Source organism: Lithobates pipiens, unplaced genomic scaffold (assembly GCF_037356315.1).
Source record: "Lithobates pipiens isolate NorthernLeopardFrog02 unplaced genomic scaffold, aLitPip1_a1.2 Scaffold_8, whole genome shotgun sequence".
Lineage (NCBI taxonomy): Eukaryota > Metazoa > Chordata > Amphibia > Anura > Ranidae > Lithobates > Lithobates pipiens.
This window is the reverse complement of record NW_027507903.1, coordinates 595,342,903-595,363,431: the sequence shown is the minus strand read 5'-3', so window position 1 is coordinate 595,363,431 and position 20,529 is coordinate 595,342,903. Positions and strand designations below refer to the sequence as shown.

General features: G+C 44.9%; 1 protein-coding gene across 1 annotated transcript in view; it reads left to right on the top strand.

Moving 5' to 3' along the window:
- The window catches only part of LOC143961250 (complement C3-like), a 351,241-nt gene that overhangs the window by 232,300 nt on the left and 98,412 nt on the right, over positions 1 to 20,529 (top strand). The window contains exons 27-28 of the mRNA XM_077470486.1: positions 15,874 to 15,972; positions 16,061 to 16,211. Of these exons, the coding sequence (XP_077326612.1) occupies positions 15,874 to 15,972; positions 16,061 to 16,211 (250 nt within the window). The remainder of the gene's footprint in view (positions 1 to 15,873; positions 15,973 to 16,060; positions 16,212 to 20,529) is intronic.

The following is a 20,529-nucleotide window of genomic DNA, read 5'->3' as shown; positions in this document are numbered from 1 at the left end:
GTGTTCGGCGTACCTTCAACACAGTATACACAAATCATTATCGGCCGATTTTTCATTCTTAGCAAACTATCTTGCTCGTTTTAAATAGAGCTTGCAGTCAGCGGTAGGAGCTTGTGTGTGCTGTCTGCGTGCTCTGAACCCAGTATACACCGCAATATCCACCTATATAGCAAACTATCTTGCTCGTTTTAAATAGAGCTTGCAGTCAGCGGTAGGAGCTTGTGCGTGCTGTCTGCGTGCTCTGAACCCAGTATACACCGCAATATCCACCTACATAGCTCTTCTCTATTTGAGCCATCTGCCATATGCAGGAGTTAGTGGAAGTTGTGTGTGCCTCCAGCACAATATACACTACCCAATTGCTGTTTTTCCCAACTCCCTTCAGGCCATTACCATGTCTGGAAGGCCAGCAAGGAGAGGCAGACAGGCATGAGCGGATAAAAGAGGGCAAGCAGGCTCTGTGTCTAGAGACAACAGTGCTGGTCGTGGACGCGGTGCATCGTCATCATCAGCACGTGGCCATGGGACATGCTTGTCCTTCATTTCGGCAGCTGGACATGTTGAGCTGCAACATGCCAACGACTTGGTAGAGTGGATGACCAAGCCCTCTTCATCCTCCTCATCCTCCTCATCCTCTCTCACCCAGGCTCAGGGTACTAGCAAATAGACATGTGCAGAGTAAAATATTTCGTTTCGGAATTTCGTTTTCGTCTGAAAACTTAATTTATTTAGTTACTCCCGAAATTCGTTTTTATTTATTTTGTTTTTCGTTCAAAAATTGCATTCGTCCGAAAATCCACATGAATTACGGTCGAATCTGTCTTGGAAGGCTTATGGTGTCTGTCGAATGTATAAAGAAGATTCGACGGAGCTAACTATATAGCATACTTTAGAACCCTATTAAAGTCTATGGGACTCCAACGTTCAAAATCTAAAGTGCTAATTTTAAAGGCTAATTTGCAAGTTACTGTCCTAAAAAGTGTTTGGGGACCCGGGTCCTGCCCCAGGGGACATGTATCAATGCAAAAAAAAGTTTTAAAAACGGCCGTTTTTTCGGGAGCAGTGATTTTAATAATGATTAAAGTGAAACAATAAAAGTGTAATATTCCTTTAAATTTCGTAGGGGGGGGTTGTCTATAGTATGCCTGTGAAGGGGCGCATGTTTCCCGTGCTTAGAATTGTCCCTGCACAAAGTGTCATTTATGCAGGAAAAAAAGTCCTTTAAAATCACTCGCAGCTATAATGAATTGTCGGCTCCCGTAATACAGAGAACACTCATTGAAAGTCATTGATAAAAAAATAAATAAATAAATAAATAAAAAAAAAAGCGTGGGGGTCCCCCAAATTCAATTACCAGGCCCTTCAGGTCTGGTATGGATATTAAGGAGAACCCTGCCTCAAATTTAAGAAAAAATTTGACGTGGGGTTCCCCCTAAATATCCATAACCAGACCCTTCAGGTCTGGTATGGATATAAAGGGGAACCCCGCGTCAAATTAAAAAAAAAATTGACGTGGGGTTCCCCCTAAAAATCCATACCAGACCCTTTATCCGGGCACGCAACCTGGCAGGCCGCAGGAAAAGAGGGGGGGACGAGAGAGCGGCCCCCCCTTCCTCCTGAACCATACCAGGCCACATGCCCTCAACATTGGGAGGATGCTTTGGGGGTCCGTGACCCCTCAAAGCACCTTGTCCCCATGTTGATGAGGACAAGGGCCTCATCCCCACAACCCTGGCCGGTGGTTGTGGAGGTCTGCGGGCGGGGGGCTTATCAGAATCTGGAAGCCCCCTTTAACAAGGGGACCCCCAGATCCCGGCCCCCCCTGTTTGAAATGGTAAGGGGGTACAAAAGTACCCCTACCATTTCACAAAGAAAGTGTAAAAAATGTTTAAATAAAACAAACACACTTTTTAAAAATTCCTTTATTAAAAATAAAAAAAAGATTCCAGCGGTGGTAATCCACTCTTGCTATCCAGCGACGGACGGTCATCTCTCCAGCGATGTCTAATGTCATCCAGCGCAGCGCAGCATCCTTCTTCTGTCTCCTCCATGGAGACACTGGAGGCATTCCGGCGCTGACGTTTCTTATATACGGAGGGCGGGGCCACCCGTCACCTGACCCCGCCCCCCTCTGACGCAAGGGGAAACCCGGGTTTCCCCGTGACGTATGGGTGACCCCGCCCCCCTCTGATGTAACGGAAACCTGCCTGTGTTACATCAGAGGGGTGCGGGTCACCCCTACGTCACAGGGAACCCCGGGTTTCCCCTTGCGTCAGAGGGGGGCGGGGTCAGGTGACGGGTGGCCCCGCCCACCCTATATAAGAAACGTCAAGCCGCCGGAATGTCTGTAGTGTCTCCTCCACGGAGACAGAAGAAGGATGCTGCGCTGCGCTGGATGACATTAGACATCGATGGAGAGCTGACCGTCCGTCGCTGGATAGCAAGAGTGGATTACCGCCGCTGGAATCTTTTTTTTATTTTTAATAAAGGAATTTTTCAAAAGTGTGTTTGTTTTATTTAACCATTTTTTACACTTTCTTTGTGAAATGGTAGGGGTGCTTTTGTACCCCCTTACCATTTCAAACAGGGGGGGGGCCGGGATCTGGGGGTCCCCTTGTTAAAGGGGGCTTCCAGATTCTGATAAGCCCCCCGCCCGCAGACCCTCACAACCAACGGCCAGGGTTGTGGGGATGAGGCCCTTGTCCTCATCAACATGGGGACAAGGTGCTTTGAGGGGTCACGGACCCCCAAAGCATCCTCCCAATGTTGAGGGCATGTGGCCTGGTACGGTTCAGGAGGGAGGGGGGGCCGCTCTCTCGTCCCCCCCCTCTTTTCCTGCGGCCTGCCAGGTTGCGTGCTCGGATAAAGGGTCTGGTATGGATTTTTAGGGGGAACCCCATGTCAATTTTTTTTTAAATTTGATGCGGGGTTCCCCTTTATATCCATACCAGACCTGAAGGGTCTGGTTATGGATATTTAGGGGGAACCCCACGTCAAATTTTTTCTTAAATTTGAGGCAGGGTTCCCCTTAATATCCATACCAGACCTGAAGGGCCTGGAAATTGAATTTGGGGGACCCCCACGCTTTTTTTTTTATTTATTTATTTATTTTTTTATCAATGACTTTCAATGAGTGTTCTCTGTATTACGGGAGCCGACAATTCATAATAGCTGCGAGTGATTTTAAAGGACTTTTTTTCCTGCATAAATGACACTTTGTGCAGGGACAATTCTAAGCACGGGAAACATGCGCCCCTTCACAGGCATACTATAGACAACCCCCCCCCCTACGAAATTTAAAGGAATATTACACTTTTATTGTTTCACTTTAATCATTATTAAAATCACTGCTCCCGAAAAAACGGCCGTTTTTAAAACTTTTTTTTGCATTGATACATGTCCCCTGGGGCAGGACCCGGGTCCCCAAACACTTTTTAGGACAGTAACTTGCAGAATCTTTTCTCTCTGTCAAATCTTTTTTCTCTGTCGAATATTTTCTCTATATAATCTTGGACTAATAGAGGTAAGGTTAAGCACATTCGACCACAGGTTCTATAGACAGATTGTTATCGTCAGAGTCATGTCGAATCTCCTATTCTATATCGAACTGTTGTAACAATGAAAACGAAAATAAAGCATTTATTTATGTTGGATCTTTCGTTTTTCGGATTTTGTGCTTTCGTTATCGTTTGTCAAAACGAAAACGAAAATAGCTGAAATTCGGACGAAAACGAATGCACATGTCTACTAGCAAAGCAGCTGCCAACGCATCGTCTTCCCTCCTCTCAATGTCATCATCAGTGACTCCTTCCCTAGACCCACCACGTCCTCCTGAAGAGTCTCCTGAACTCTTTGAGCACAGTGTTGGGTACATGCTCCAGGAGGATGCCCAGTGTTTTGTAGGCTCTGATGATGATACTCAGCTAGAGGAAGGCAGTAGCGTGAATGCAGAGAGAGGGGATGCTCAAGAAGGACAGCAATCTGGCAGTCATGTTCCACAAGCTGCAGCATACTGCCAGGTTTGCTCCAGCGATGAAGAGGGAGGGGATGATAAGGGGAACTGACTCCACGTTTGTGCCTGGTAGGAGACAGGAGGAGGAGGAGGCACATGTTCAACGAGGCAGGATGCCCTCCGGGGGCCAGCTTAGGTGCAGCACACAGACTGAATCACACCGCAGAGCTCCGCCTGTGCAGGGCGCTGCCTCTGCACGTTATTCTAAAAGTTCTTTGGTGTGGGCCTTTTTTGAGACGAGTGCATCAGATCACACCGCTGCTATTTTCAACATATGTCTCAAGCGTATCTCGCTTGGCCAAAACATCAGCCGCTTGGGCACCACATGCTTGACCAGACATATGTTGACCTGCCATGCAGCTCGTTGGCAAGCGTACCTCAAAGACCCACACCAAAGAACAAAGCGGACCTCTCCTTGCTCCTCATCAGCTGGCATCTCCAACCCCACTAGACCTTCAGTCCTCTCTGAAACCTGCTCTGAGAGGAATGAAGGTGTACAATTAGGTGTGTCACAGCCAAGTGCTTCCGGGCACTCTTCTAGCAGTACACCCACATCCGATTATAGCAGGCAAATGTCCCTGCCCCAACTGCTGGACCGGCAAAAGAAGTTCACTCCCAGCCATCTACATGCCCAGCGGTTGAATGCTAGCTTGGCTAAATTGCTAGCACTTCAAATGCTGCCTTTTCAGTTGGTAGACTCGGCCCCCTTCCGTGAGTTTGTACAATGTGCGGTTCCTCAGTGGCAGGTCCCCAAACGCCACTTTTTCTCACAGAAGGTGATTCCGGCTCTCTACCAGAAGGCAATGTCCTTGCCTCGCTGGACAGGGCGGTCAGTGGTAAGGTGCATATTACCGCTGGCTCATGGTCCAGCAGGCATGGACAGGGACGTTACCTGTCTTTCACGGCCCATTGGGTCACTCTTCTGGCAGCTGGGAAGGATGCAGGACAAGGTGCAGTAGTGTTGGAGGTTGTTCCGCCACCACGCCTCCAAAATGCTACTATTGGTTGTGACACACCTCTCTCCTCCACCCCCTTCTCTTCTTCTTCCTCCATGGCCTCTTCCAGTGCTCTGTCCTCAGAACCAGCGGTGCTCCATAGGCGTTCCAGGGGCTACGCAAGTACGCAGGCAAAACAATGCCATGCCGTGCTTGCGCTGGTTTGTTTGGGGGACAGGAGCCACACTGGGGCGGATGTTTTGTCAGCTCTGCAGGGGCAGGCCGAGAGGTGGTTGACGCCACACTAGCTTAAGCCAGGAATGGTGGTTTGCGACAATGGCACCAACCTCCTCTCCACCCTCCGACAGGGACAACTGATCCATGTGCCCTGTGTAGCTCACGTCCTTAACCTGGTGGTGCAGCAGTTCTTGGGCAGGTACCTGGGCTTACAGGATGTCCTGAAGCAGGCCAGGAAAGTCTGTGTGCATTTCCGCCAATCATTTAATGCCTGTGCTCGGCTGGCTGAGCTCCAAAAGGAGTTGACCCTGCCCAAGAACCGCCTTATATGTGACATGCCCACCAGGTGAAACTCAACGTTGGCCATGCTGCAGCGGCTGTACACGCAGCAGAGGGCCATCGATGAGTACCTGTGCGACTACGGCACCAGGACAGGATCAGGGGAGCTCAGTTTTTTCTCACCACGCCAGTGGGGCATGATCAGGGAGGCATGCACTGTCCTGTCACTGTTTGAGGAGGCCACAAGGATGGTGAGCAGTGACAGTGCATGCATCAGTGACACTGTACCTCTTGTCCACCTCTTGGAGCATACGCTGCGTGGAATAATGGACAGGGCACTTGAGGCAGAACAGAGGCACAACAGGAAAAGAGGAGGACTTCCTTGCCTCTCAAGGCCCAGAGGACTCCGGACCAAATGCCTCAGCTAAACTACGCTGCATGGCCTCCCTGATCCTGCAAAGCCTGCGGAAGGATCCTTGTATTCTTCGGATCAAGGAGAGGGACCATTACTGGCTGGCCACTCTCCTTGATCCACGGTACAAGGGTAAGGTTGCCGACCTTATCTTGCCATCGCAGAGGGAGCAGAGGATAAGACATCTCCGGGAGGCCTTGCAGAAAGGTCTGTGCAATGCGTTCCCAGAGACTGGGAGGTTACAAACTCCTGGTCCTGGACAACGTGTTGCTGAGGCATCGGTCAGAAGGAGCGGTGGAGAAGGTGGCCGTCTGACCGATGCTTTCAGACAATTTTTTAGTCCGCAGCCCCAAGGTATGATCGGTTCCAGCAACCATCGCCAGCGTCTGATTTACATGGTGCAGGAATACCTAGGGGCAAGGTCAGACTTGGACACCTTTCCCACCAAAAATCCTCTGGCTTACTGGGTCTTGAGGATGGATCACTGGCCAGAGCTTGCACAGTATGCAATTGAGCTACTGGCCTGTCCTGCATCCAGCGTTCTTTCGGAACGCACCTTCATTGCTGCTGGTGGCTTTGTTACGGATCACAGGGTGCGCCTGTCCACCGAATCAGTTGATCGACTGACCTTCATCAAGATGAATCAGTCTTGGATCACCCACAGCTACCAAGCACCTGAAGCTGATGTAACCGAATAATTTTTTTTGAAATATCACATCCCTATAAGACTGCCTATGCTGATGCTGAGTGACTGTCCTGTTATGTTGATTGTCTATCCTCTTCCTCCTCCGCTGATATGTTGGAAGAACATTTCTGGTTCTGGGTGATGCCATCAGCCCAATTTTCTGCCCCGTTTAACAGGGGCGTTTAATTACAATTTTGATGCAATGCTTTGCAGCAGGGCTAATTCCTGCACTAAAACTAGAGTATATGGGAGAGGTTGCAGTGTCGTGGCACAAGCACCAGTGCCTAAGGCCCAATTTTTCTGCCCCTGTTTAACAGGGACATGTAATTACAATTCTTGATATAATATTTCACAGGAGGGCCCGTTCCTGTGCCCACCCAGAGTAACTGTGAGGACTTATAGTGTTGTGGCACTAGCACCACAACCACCAAAGGTAAATTTTTCTACAACTGTTCAACAATGGCATGTAATTACAATTCTTGATATAATCGTTCACAGCAGGGCGCTCCAGGGCCCACCAAGAGTCACTTTGATGGCTTACAATGTTGTGGCAAAACCAACACCTTGTTCCGCCATTTCTGCAGAGCATATAGGGCAGGCCCCTACTTTCAAACATCCAACTTACAAACATCTCCTACTTGCAAATGGAAGGAGACAACAGCAAGTGAGATGAAAAAAGATGGACGACAAAACAAATTATACAGGGGTGATGACCCTTCCCTATGTTTTCCACAAAGCTTAAAAATAGTTTTTTTGACTGGAGCTACACTTAAAAAATGTACCAGTTGAAAATTACAAACAGATTCAACTTAACACAACAAACCTACAAAGTCCCTGTCTTGTTTGCACCGCCTGTATACTGCTGTTCTGAGTATATAGGGCCTGGGGGCCACACGTGTTTCCTTTTTTTAATATGGGTACGGGGTTCCCCTTAATATGCGTACAAGACCCAAAGGGGCTGGTAATGGGCAGGGAGGGCTACCCATGCAATTTTTCTCAATGATTTTCAACCATATTGCAGGAACCAGATATAACATTAAAACCGCAAGCAGTTTTAAATTATGTTATTTCCGTTAAAAGTCATTTTGTGCAGGGACTGTACTAAACACAGGAAACACGTGGCACTTCACAGGCATACTACAGACACCCCCTAGGCACGATATTTAAAGGAATATTTCACTTTTTTTTTCACTTTAATCGTCATTAAAATCAGTGCTCCCACCAAAACTGCCATTTTTAAAAACATTTTAGGCATTGACCCATGTCCCCTGGGGCAGGAGCCAGGTCCCCAAACCCTTTTTAGGACAGCATCTTGCATATTAGCCGTTAAAATTAGCACTTTTATTTCGAACGTTCGAGTCCCAAAGACTTCAATGGGGTTCTGAAGTTCGTACGAATTTGGGGTCCGTTCGAAAGTTCTGGTGCGAACCAAACCGGGGGGTGTTCAGCTCATCCCTAGTTAGATCCCTTCAAGACTGTCTATGCTGAGGCTGAGTGACTATCCTGTTATGCTGACTGACTTTCCTCTTCCTCCTCCTCAATGATCCTGCTGATGGAAGCTTGGAAGAACATTTTTGGTTCTGTGTGCCGCCACCAGTGGCTAATGCCCAATTTTTCAGCCCCTGTTTAACAAGGGCATGTAATTACAAGTTTTGATGCAATACTTTGCAGCAGAGAAAAAAAATAAAGTGCAGCGCTTGTTCAATAAATAATGATTAAATAATCGCACAAGTGAAACGTGCAAAAATGGTGACAATCCAAAACCAAAATAAAGTGGCCTTCAAACAAAATCAATATTAACATGTAAATGTGAAATTAAAAAAAAATATATAAAAATGAATTCATATGTGAGTCCATAAATCATAAATAAATGCCCATAGAAATATAAAAAAATCCAACAGATAATGTGACTTGATTGAATAAAAATAATATACTTGACCACGTGGGAGCCGTCACCTTTAATCACCACTAATAAGATGGAGGCTTACCAGATCATCAGCGACCCCCTGTTTAAGAGAGGTCAGTCAGCGCATATAATGTCACAAATTCCGGCTCCAGGCGACCAGATGTGAAAAAACAGGTGTCTCCAGGGGCGTACCTAGAGCGTTTGGCACCCGGGGCGGATCCTACACCTGTCACCCCCCCCCCCCCCCCCCCCAACTTTTAAATGAAAAAACACCCACAACTTTTTTTCATTTTCTCGAGAATATTTATTGCACAAATTTGTAAACGTTCCATCAACTTAAAAAAAAAAACATTGTAAAATAACTTATTAACTTACTTAAACTTATTTCAATTATTTATAACATTTACTGAACAGATAATACTGCTTATTTTAAGCAAACAGATCCAAACTCCAAAGTGACTGCTCAGTCTATATTGAAAGGAGTCATTCACATCCTCTGCCTTCGAGCCTTCAGTTCTGCAAATTCATCAATGACTGCATCAAAGTTAATCGTCTTTGCATATTCGTGTTCGATTGAAAGGATGGCCAGATTTGTCAGCCTTGTCTCACTCATGGTAGAGCGGAAGTAGTTTTTTATTAACTTTAATTTTGAAAAACTCCTTTCACATGAGGCAATGCTCACACAGAGAGTCAAAAAGAATCTAAAAGACAGAGACAAGTTAGGCAAAGAGTCACAAAAATCCCATTTAATAATGAACTGCAGGAATTGCAAAACCGTCCATTTCTTTGCCTCTTCAATACTGATCTTGGCAGCTTCCAAATGCCTCCGAAGGCGTTCAATCTCCACATAGATGTCTTCATTTGAGAATTCATCAAAAACCTCAGTCAATTTTGAAGTATAATTCTGTAGATCTTTTTCGGTTGCAACAACCAGAGTGTTTGGCTGAATAACAGCAAACATTGAGAGGATATTTTCAATTGCCTTAGTGCGAATTTCCAACTCCTGGTAAAAGCGATCAAGGCACTCAAACATAGCCCTTTTAATTTCCTCTGGCAATGTGAGGCCAGCATCCTTTGCCTTCTCTCCTGGCATTGTTTTCCGGAGCTTTACTCGCCCTCTTCTCTCCATTGAAATGCCCATTTCCTCACACATGGTAGTTGCATAATGAATTGCCTTTTCCACAATTTCATTTCGTTGACCTGCAAGAAATGCTTTTAGAGCTTGTAGCTTCACAATGCACTTTTCAAGAGTGAGTCCCACTGTTTGCAAATACTTCTGTGTGATATTAACTTCTCCCAGAACGTCACACCAGAAAGAAAGATAACACAAAAAAGTTAAATCGCATACAGCAGGCAGCAACATCTGAGCAGATCCTCTTGTGTCCACATTTTCTTTGGGATCACACAGCTTTTCAAGGGCTGAAGTAAGTTTTTCAAAATTTGCCCTCACTGGCTTCACAGCATCATAATGAGCGCTCCATCTTGTTTGGGAAAGTCTTTTCACTGTCACACCTACATTCTCCATCAGCAATTCCCAACGATGTGTAGAAACTGAAAAGAACAAATACACTTTCTCCAATGTTCCAAAAAAAGTAACACAGGAAGCAACACTTCCAAAAGAGTGCACCCCACAAAGGTTCAGAGAATGGTTTGCACATGGGATAAACAAAGCCTTGGGATTTATCTCTTTTATCTTTGCCTGAACACCACCATGAATCCCTGCCATAGTTGCAGCATTGTCATATCCTTGACCACGGCAAAGGCTTATGTCCAGTCCAGCTTCCTCCAGATGTTGCAGGATATTGTCTGTGAGCTCAGCAGCAGTCTTTCCAGCAATAGGAAAGAAGCCCAAGAATGATTCTTTTACTTCAACATTATCACCTTCAATATGAACATATCTGATCACTTCACACATCTGATCAATGTGTGACACATCAGGGGTACTGTCAAAAAGAATCCCAAAGTACTTTGCTTTCTTGATGTCAGCCACTATTTTCTTTTTCACTTGATTCCCCAGAAGACAAATAAATTCATTTTGAATTTTTGGCGAGAAATAAGAGGTCATTCTCTTCCCAGATTCGGTAGAACGTTTCAGCCTTATGAAATGTTCCTTTAAAACTGGATAATAATTTGAAAGCAATTCTGCCAATTCCAGGAAGTTTCCTTTATTTACTGATGACATGATCTCTCTATGACCACGAAAAGGAAGATTCTGGTGAGCCAAAAACAAGGTTATATCCAAGAGGCGATGCAAAATATCCCTCCATTTCTTTTTCTCATTGTCCACTGTTGTTTGGTGGACATGATCAATACATTTTTGTAGCCTCAGTCCTGTTCTCAAGGTCTTCCATTTCTCCAAGCATGTAAGATGCTGTTCAGAAGCTTCATGATCAGATACCTTTGGATTCAGCTTCCACCACAACTGAAACCCGGTAACAAAACTGGATGTTACAGTTAGTTTTTCATCAAGCGCAAAAAGTCTGCAGCAAAAACAAAACAAACTTTGTTTTGATGGAGAGTACACCATCCAGGTTCTAAGAATTGTCTCACCATTTGGAAGAGCCTTATAGAACCATGCAGTGGTGAGCTGTCGACTTTTCCCTTTCGATTTCTCTCCTCGTCTTTCAACAGCACTGAAAGGCCCATCTCTATTTTGGAAAGGTTCACTTCCCCTCTTAATAAGGTCCACTCTTAACTCATCTGGAACTGGAACTGGCCAAGCAGCAACATCAGAATAAACTGATAGTTTATCAGTCTGGTCTGCTTCTTCATCAGAGTCTTGCTGGGGGAGGCTTCTTCTGGCATCTCCTTCCGCGACATCACTCTCACTGCTTGAAGATAAGTCGATCTTCTCCAATTCTTGCCTTTTTATATATGAATGCTCTTGAGAAGATACTTCTGGTATTTCTCTCTCAAATTCAAAAGTCTGAATGCCTTCAGCACTTTCTCCTACTGCAGTAGATGTTGAAGGTGTGACATATTTTAAAATGGATCCAGACATTGCCTCAGCTGACTGTTCTTTTGCCTTCTTCATCTTTCGTTGCTGAAACCCACTAGGTCGATTTCGCTTCATATTGGTGTTTTCTGAAAAATATACTTTGAACGTAAGCACAAATACATGTCTCTAAAAAGTCCAGTGCTTCTTCTTCCAAATCTCAACATGTGCAGTTGTGCACCAGCAAACTGTGCATGGTGGACTAGAAAACAACTCCTTCTCTTAATACAAAATCCCATGCACTTTTGGTGCTTATACTCAAATTGTGCACTCTCCAGACCTCCATAACCCTCTTAACTTAATAAGTGGGTCCACAGTAGCTTAAATTTACAATATCCTTCTAAGTGTATTTATACCAAAAAAATTACTTAGAACCCCCAAACATATATATATTTTAAGCAAATGACAGTCATTGCAATATTTTATGTCACTCAATATTTGCGCAGCGGTCTTTCAAACGCAAATTTTGTGTAAAAAATAAAATACACTTCAAGGAATAAAAAAATAAAAAAACGAAACAGTAAAGTTAGCCCAATTGTTTTGAATAATATGAAAGATAATGTTACGCCGAGTAAATGGATACCAAACATGTCACGCTTTAAAATTGCGCACACTCATGGAATGGCGACAAATGACGGTACTTAAAAATCTCCATAGGCAATGTTTTAAAATTTTTAAAGGGTTGTCTTTCCTTTAAACAAAGTTGGAAAAGTGGGTGGAACTCCACTTTAAGTTTGTATAGGATCAGAAACTTCCAGCACAGTAGAATGCTGTAGAGCAGGGGGGTCTCTAAACTTTCTAAGAAAAGGAAGGGTTCACTATCCTTCAGACTTTAGGGGCTGTGGCCAGTGGTGTTAGAAAATGCCCTGCATCAGTGGGAGTAAATAGTGCCTCAGGCTTGATGGTCATTGGGAGTAAAAAAAAAATATGTAGCACCTATGGTTAGTAGGAAAATAAATAGTGCCCCATCAATTGTATTAGTGGGGAGAAAAGTGTCCCATCATTGGTGTCCGTGGAAAGAATAGTTCCTAACATTGGTGTTAGTGGGAGGAATAGTGCCTCATAAGTAGTATAAGTGGGAAGAATAGTGCCTCGTAGTTGGTGTGAGTGGAAGAAATGGCACCAAACATTGTGTCAGTGGGAGGAATAGTGCACCATAATTGATGTCAGTGGGAGGAATAGCGCCCATCATTGGTATTAGTGGTAGGAATGCCCCATCGTTAATGTCAGTGGGAAGAAATGTGCCCCATTATTTATGTCAATAGGAGGAATCATGCCCTATTGTTGGTGTCAATGGAAGGAATGGTGATTCATTGTTGGCGTCAGTGAGAGGAATAGTGTCCCAAGAGCCGGATAAAGATGATAAAGATTTTTTTTCCACAAAATTGTCATTGTAATAGGTCATTCCTCTCACATGGCATGTGTATACCACAAATGACACCCCAAAATAAATTCTGCTACTCCACCTGAGTATTACGATACCACATGTGTGGGACTTTTTCACAGCCTGGCCACTTAGAGAGGCCCAACATGCAGGGAGCGCCATCACATGTTCTAGGAGCATAAATTACACATCTAAATTGTTGACTAACTATTACACTTTTTAAGGCCCTGGAGCACCAGGACAATGACACGTGACACCGATATGGCACTGATGACATGTGACACTGATGACAGATGCCACTAATATGGGGCACTGATGACACGTGACACTGATGACAGATGGCACTAATATGTGGCACAGATGGCACTTATACGTGGCACTGATGACACGTGGCACTAATACGTGGCACTGATGACACGTGGCACTAATATGTGGCACTGATGACAGATGTCACTAATACGTGGCACCGATGACATGTGACACTGATGGCAGATGGCACGTGACACTGACAGGTGGCATTGATGACAAATGGCACTGATACGTGGCACTGATGACAGATGGCACTAATATGTGTCACTGATGACACGTGACCCTGATATGGCACTGATGACAGATGGCACTAATATGGGGCACTGATGACAGATGGCACTAATACGGGCACTGATGACACGTGACACTGATATGGCACTAATATGGGGCACTGATGACAGATGGCACTAATACGGGCACTGATGACACGTGACACTGATATGGCACTGATGACAGATGCTACTAATACGTGGCACTGATGACAGATGGCACTAATGCAGGGCACTGATGACACGTGACACTGATATGGCACTGATGACAGATGGCACTAATACGGGGCACTGATGACACGTGACACTAATATGGCACTGATGACAGATGTCACTAATATGTGGCACTGATGACAGATGGCACTAATACGTGGCACTGATGGCACGTGACACTGATGACAGATGGCACCAATACATGGCACTGATGACACGTGACACTGATGACAGATGGCACTAATACGTGGCACCAATGACACGTGACACTGATGACAGATGGCACTGATACATGGCATTGATGACACGTGACACTGATATGGCATGGCACGTGACACTGACAGGTGGCATTGATGACAAATGGCACTGATACTTGGCACTGATGACAGCGGCCCTGTCCGCAGCGCGCCCCTGCCACCACTATAATCGCGGAGGGGGGTGCCGGCCTGACACCCCCCAAGTGTACATCACCCGGGGCAGGCCGCACCCCCGCCCCCTACTTAGTACGCCTATGGTATAGAGCTTTGTATAGAATTTGTGCGGCTTACAAGCAGGTGTACATTAAAGAAAATCTGACCAACGTTCGGTAATTATAATCATTTGTCATTAAGGAGAAGGGGGTTGCATTTTTTTTTGCCACGTATCTGTAAATTTCAAATTAGCTTAAAAAATGTCACTTTCTTGTACATAAGCATCCTTTCTGGCTATTTATCTTTGTGTGAACTGTATTACTGTATAATATAAAGCTCTTGTTATAGCTCATACTTTGGTAGCCAAATGGGGGGGGGGGGGTTGATGGAAAGCCTATATGACTCAACTTACATACTGTGTACAGTACACTCACTTTGTAGATCAGATGATGCCGCCTGATGCTGAGTGTGTCCTGTGATACAGATGCCGACGATCACGATGCCTCAGTCTCAGAGTCTACAGAGACAGATCCCTGAGTAGTGAGTCGCTGACTCGCTGGCGCTGCCTTCCTGCTCCTACACGCGGAGAGACAGGAAGGAATCACTCCGCGGTGCCGGGGGCGGCACTACTAGACGCACTGTGATTGGCTGGCCTGGCCGTGACCCGCACTCACTGTGAATGGCTGGCCGTGACCCGCTGGCTGGCCTATCAGCGGCCCTGTCCGCAGCGCGCCGCTGCCACCACAATCGCGGAGGGGGGTGCCGGCCTGACACCCCCCCAAGTGTGCATCACCTGGGGCGGGCCGCACCCCCCGCCCCCTACTTAGTACGCCTCTGCCTGACACCCCCCCAAGTGTGCATCACCTGGGGCGGGCCGCACCCCCCGCCCCCTACTTAGTACGCCTCTGGGTGTCTCCTATCTGCAGACTCCGCAGCTCAGGTGATCAGTCACCACAAACTTTGCAAATATTTGCCAGCGTGAAGGCTCATCCAAAATAAAAAGTGCTCCGAAACGTGTAATATGTTTTAACACCAAAACATTTTTTTCTTTATTGCATAAAGTCAGATGCTGTAAAAAGGGCTCCACCGAGTCTCCAATGTACAGATAGCATTTAAAATACAAACAGAGTTGAAATCGAAAAATAAAATTACTAGCAGATAAAAAAACCTGTATGTGGTTTTAAATTGCGATCGCACATGTGCAGGACTTTGCAGCAGGGCTCATTCCTGCGCTTCAACTACAGTATATGTGAGGGGTTGCAGTGTTGTGGCACCAGCACCAGTGCCCCAGTGAGCTGTAATGTGTTCTGTAACCTCTAGCAACCAGTCAGTGAACTGTAATGATACACTGAAACCTCTGGCAACCAATCGCAATAGCTGCCTGATCTGATTCATTAAATTGATTTTGAGTCTAGCTGTTATTTATTGTATGTCTCAGAGCAGGTGGAGAGCGAAACTGCATGGGGAGGGGGCCCCCAAGAAAAGTTTTGCCCAGGGTCCAATCAATATTAAAGACGGCCCTGCTACCACATTATTACTTGACTACTCCATCCCCCTGTCACAGAGTATACCTCCCCGGTCACTTAACGTTCTCCCCACCCTACCTACAGGACATCCCTTCTGACTGATCTGGCCATCAATCTGCTGATTCTGCCTTACTAGGACCCCTCTAGCATCTGTCTTGCTTGTAGTTGGTTGTTTCTATAAGATAAAAGGGTCTACCAGACAATTTTCTACTTGAACACCTCTGATTTTTCATTTTGTTGTTGTTAGAAATGAAAGGTGAACAAACATTTATACTGCTATGCATTTATCCTTATCTTGTAGGGTGGACTTGCCGGCTCCTCTGATCCAGATGTTGCCATCACGGCCTTTGTCACCATTGCTTTACTGGAGAGTCAGAAATACTGTAAGGATGAAGTCAGAGTAAGTGGATTTTTATACCAGTAAATAACCTCTAACTGTATATGAAAAAGCCTCATATCTTACTATGACCTCTTTGTTGTCGATCTAGACTCTGCAGCTCAGCATTGACAAGGCCGTACAGTTCATATCAGAGCATTATGGAAAATTGACCAGACCACATTCAGTTGCATTAACTTCTTATGCATTGGCTCGGGCTGGGAAGCTACATGATTCAACTAAACTGATGTCTGTAGCAACAGGTAATAAACCATCTACAGAATTATTTAAATTGGTGGAAATGGTCAGGCATTGAAAGGGCTTCTTCAAAGCAAGATCTGTGGAAATGTGTTATAGATTTCCTCAAGAAATAATTCTGGTCAGCTCTGTAGATTGTTTTAAAAATGGCTGGGTGCATTCCTAAATGCACAAAATATAACTGGATATTCACATGTATGGGCAATAACAACGGTGATAGTCAATCCAGGGAATGTTCAATTGTCTTTTGGGGATTAGGAAGGAGCAAATTGGACCATGCTTTATATAGTGTTTGTTTGCCTTCCTGTAGATCAACTGTTGGTATAAAGTTCTGCTTATGGAGATTTTCTGTTTATTTATTCTGTTATTTTTTTTTTTTCTTTTTGGTTGAACTTTTGTATTTTTTCCTTCTAACTATGTAACTATACAACTACTTTCTTGTTTTCCTTGGTGTAGTCTGTCTCAATCTGTCCTAATCTATTTTAGACACTTCTGCACATCCATGGCTATACTAGCTCAATCACCAGCTGTCTGGGGCAATTTTTTTTTCCAAAATCATTTTTATTGAATTTTTTTTTTATACATTACAAGTATAATGTAACCAGTTCAGATGAAGATGTGTTACAATTAAATGATATACATCACAAACAGAGAAAAAAATAAAAAAATAAAAATAAAAAATAAAATCGAAAGGAGAGACAAGGAAAATAAAAGATAACGTATTACGTTTGTAAGTATGAAACCAGTTCTTCTCTCTTATTTCAAATTCACATCATAGTACTCTAAACTTATCTCTGGCGCAGTAGAATTAACTAATACTCAAAAATGAAAAGTATACCCTTTTATGGCAGTGGTATCTGTTTGGCTCCTCCGCACCCCTGATGGGAACACACTGTGACGGAAGAGCCATCCAGAACTTCACTGGGTAGAGTTAACTGCAACAACACTTCCTCACACTAAAATCGAGGTGTATGGTGGTGTAAAAGTACTGGCGTCCAAAAGCAAAGTGCAGCGCTAATTTCACTGGCTAAGGAGGAGGAAGCTATTTCCTATACCACTCCGTCCAGCACTTCCATTTCGTGTCTATATTTTTACCACAAGAATTCCTAAGGGCCAACAACCTTTCATATTGAAAATTAAGGTTCACTTGAACTAGAACTTCTGAAGCGTTGGGGAACAGTGTGCTTTTCCAGTGACGGGCAATAATCAATTTAGCTGTATTCAGGATTTGAATCACTACTGTACGGAATTGGGTCGGATAATTATCAATGCCAAGGTGAAGAATTGCTAAAGCTGGATCAGGGGTTTGTAGCACACCTGTGATTTCAGCAAGGATGCTGAACAGTTTCCTCCAGTAACTAGAAATGCCTTTGCAATGCCAGAATATGTGTAGTACAGTACCTACGTTACCACAGTCTCTCCAACAAAGAGGAGATTGTGTATTGAACATCTTTGCTAGTTGATGGGGTGTCCTATACCATTTGTGCAGTATCTTTTGTGTAAGTTCCCAGTGATTGACACAACGAGTGGCCATATAGTTGTATCTAAGGGGGCTTTACTCCAGTGGGTGACATCGTAGGACTTGTTCAAGTCTCTTTCCCACGTAAGCATGGATGGGGATTTTACCAGTTACCACTGTTTGTTTGTGTTGAAGGGTGTTATAGAGTAATTAGATACCTTTGCCCATCGTGTTGGGAGAGAAAAAGAATTTCCATGCAGAACTATCTATTTCAATAGTTGGTGGGGGGGATTTCAGGAGAAAAGATGAAACCTGATTGTATAGGAATTCGCTCGATTGGGGGATGTTGTGACTGGCTTTTAAGGAGTGGAATGATAGTAACGTTGCATTGGAGTATAAGTCGTCAACCCATTCCAACCCATTCTCCTTCCATACAGTAACTTTACTGTACGGGAGTAGAATTTCCAGTGTTTGAATCGGGATTCTGACGGCAGTATTAAGTTTTCCCTCGGTTGTTGCTGGCGTAGATGTCTCCAGGCGAAAATAGTCGCCGTAATCATTGGGGAGAGATATGTTAAGGCTCTAGGTTTCCAAGAGTCTGCCAGGAGAAGAAGACTCAAGTGTAGGGTTTTCGCTATATATGCTTCTAGGTTTGCCCACAAGGGATCACGGCTTTGTAGGAACCAATGTTTGGCTTGTGCTAGAACAGCTGCCCAGTAATAATCCTTAAGGTCGGGGAGGCCCATACCTCCCGCATTTCTTTGCAGTATAAGCTTGTTGGGTGGGCACCGGGCCCTTTTGCCCTGCCATATGTATTGTTTAAGAAGTTTATTTAGTTCTTGGAAATGTGCCGTTTTATATACTATCGGGAGGGTTCTAAATAAGTATAGTATTTTTGGCAGGATCATCATTTTGTAGGACGCTATTCTCCCTGCCCACGATACCTCAGTTTTGGAAAAATTTGAGAGGGCTTTTTTCACGTCTTGTAGGAGGTTTTTAATATTAACATCTGCTATATGGGATAGGTTCGTCGTTAATTGGATACCTAAATAGGGGATCTGTTTGGAGGTCCATACGTATGGAAATGTTTGCTTGAGATACGAGCTCGCATGGTGATTTAGTCCTAAGTTTAATATTAGGGATTTATTAAAATTCACTTTATAATAGGATATCTGTCCGAATGTTTCTAAAGTTTCATGTGCAAATGGCAGCGATACGACTGGGTTCGTTAAATAGAGAATGATATCGTCTGCAAACAAATTAACTATATGTTCTTTGCGTTGGACTTTAAGTCCGGATATGTGTGGATGTGATCGAATGGCCTCCGCCAGGGGTTCTATCATCAGATTGAATATGAGGGGTGACAGGGGACACTCATGGCGGGTGCCATTCGATATGTGGAAGGTTTTAGATAGGAGTCCCATGGTGAACACCTGAGCTGAGGGGTTGGAATATAGTGCAAGGATAGCCGATAGGGCCTCATCCTGAAAACCAAATGTTTGCAGCGCCGCCGCCATGTAGTCCCACTGGACCCTATCGAACGCCTTCTCTGCATCTATAGAGAGAAGCAGAGAAGGCGTTCCCCGAATCTCCGCTTGGTGAATATTATTCAGCAAGCGCCGTGTGGCGTCCGCCTGCCTCCCTTTCATGAAACCAGTTTGGTCTGGACTTATTAGATCTGGCATAATTTAAAAAATTCTATTTGCTATCATCTTGGCATATAATTTGATGTCTCCATTGAGGAGGGAGATGGGGCGAAAAATGGCTGGTGTATCGGGAGATTTCCCTGGCTTGGGTAGAGTAACAACATATGCCTTAAGCATTTCTGCTGGGAATGATCCCGTTGTCCTAGCTATGTTGAATATAGAAAGAAGGTGGGGGGACAGTATATCGGAGAAAGTCTTGTAATATGCATTTGAGAGTCCATCTGGGCCAGGGGATTTTCCTGAGGGTAAGGAATGTATAGCTTTTCCCAACTCGCTAAGCGTGAATGGGTTGTTTAGGTTGTGAAGTTGGGTACTGGATAGTGAAGGTAAGGCCGCGTACACACGCGCGGACTGTTCGCCCAACCTTGTCCGCTGAACAGTGTTTGGGCGGACAGTCCGCTCGTGTGTGGGGCTTCAGCGGACAGTTTCAGCGGACAGTTGGCCGAACAAGGTCTTACGGAAATTCCGAAAAACTGTCCGCTGAAACAAGGTTTCAGCGGACTGTTCGCTCGTGTGTAGGCTTGTTCGGCCAACTAAGTCTCGCGCATGCTCAGAAAGGATTTCCACGTCGGAAGGTTGCATTGCAGTGTATAGGACGTCGTATTTTTCGTCCCGTCGTACGTGCCGTTCACGTCATCGCGCACGGTTTCAGCAAACTGTTCGTCCGTCGTGTGTGGCCATGTCCGTCCATGCTAAGTTTGAGCGGACTGTTCGCTCAAACTGTTGGACGGACAAAGTTGGCCCAACAGTCCGCGCGTGTGTACGCGACCTTAGTGAATTTTATCTAAGAAAGAAGCTATGTGTTCTTTAGTTGGTCTAGATGTGTTGGCGTCCGTGTGCAGATTGTATAAGGATGCATAGTAATCTGCAAATGCGTCTGCAATTTCTTGGGGGTGTTCTATCCTATTTGTGGTTTTGGGGTGGAGCAAGTAGGGAATTGATGTTTTGGTGCGTTTATCTTTTAAGCGATTGGCCAAGAATTTACCCACTCTGTTGTTATTTCTGTAGTAATTGAGATGAAGCCTTTTCATAGCGCGGTCATGTACTGCACAGTACCATTCTCTGATTTTATACCTTACGTGAAATAGTTGGTTTGCAAGATCTACAGACGGGTCCGATTGGTTACGTTGTTCTAAAGTACGTAGTTCGGTTAATAGG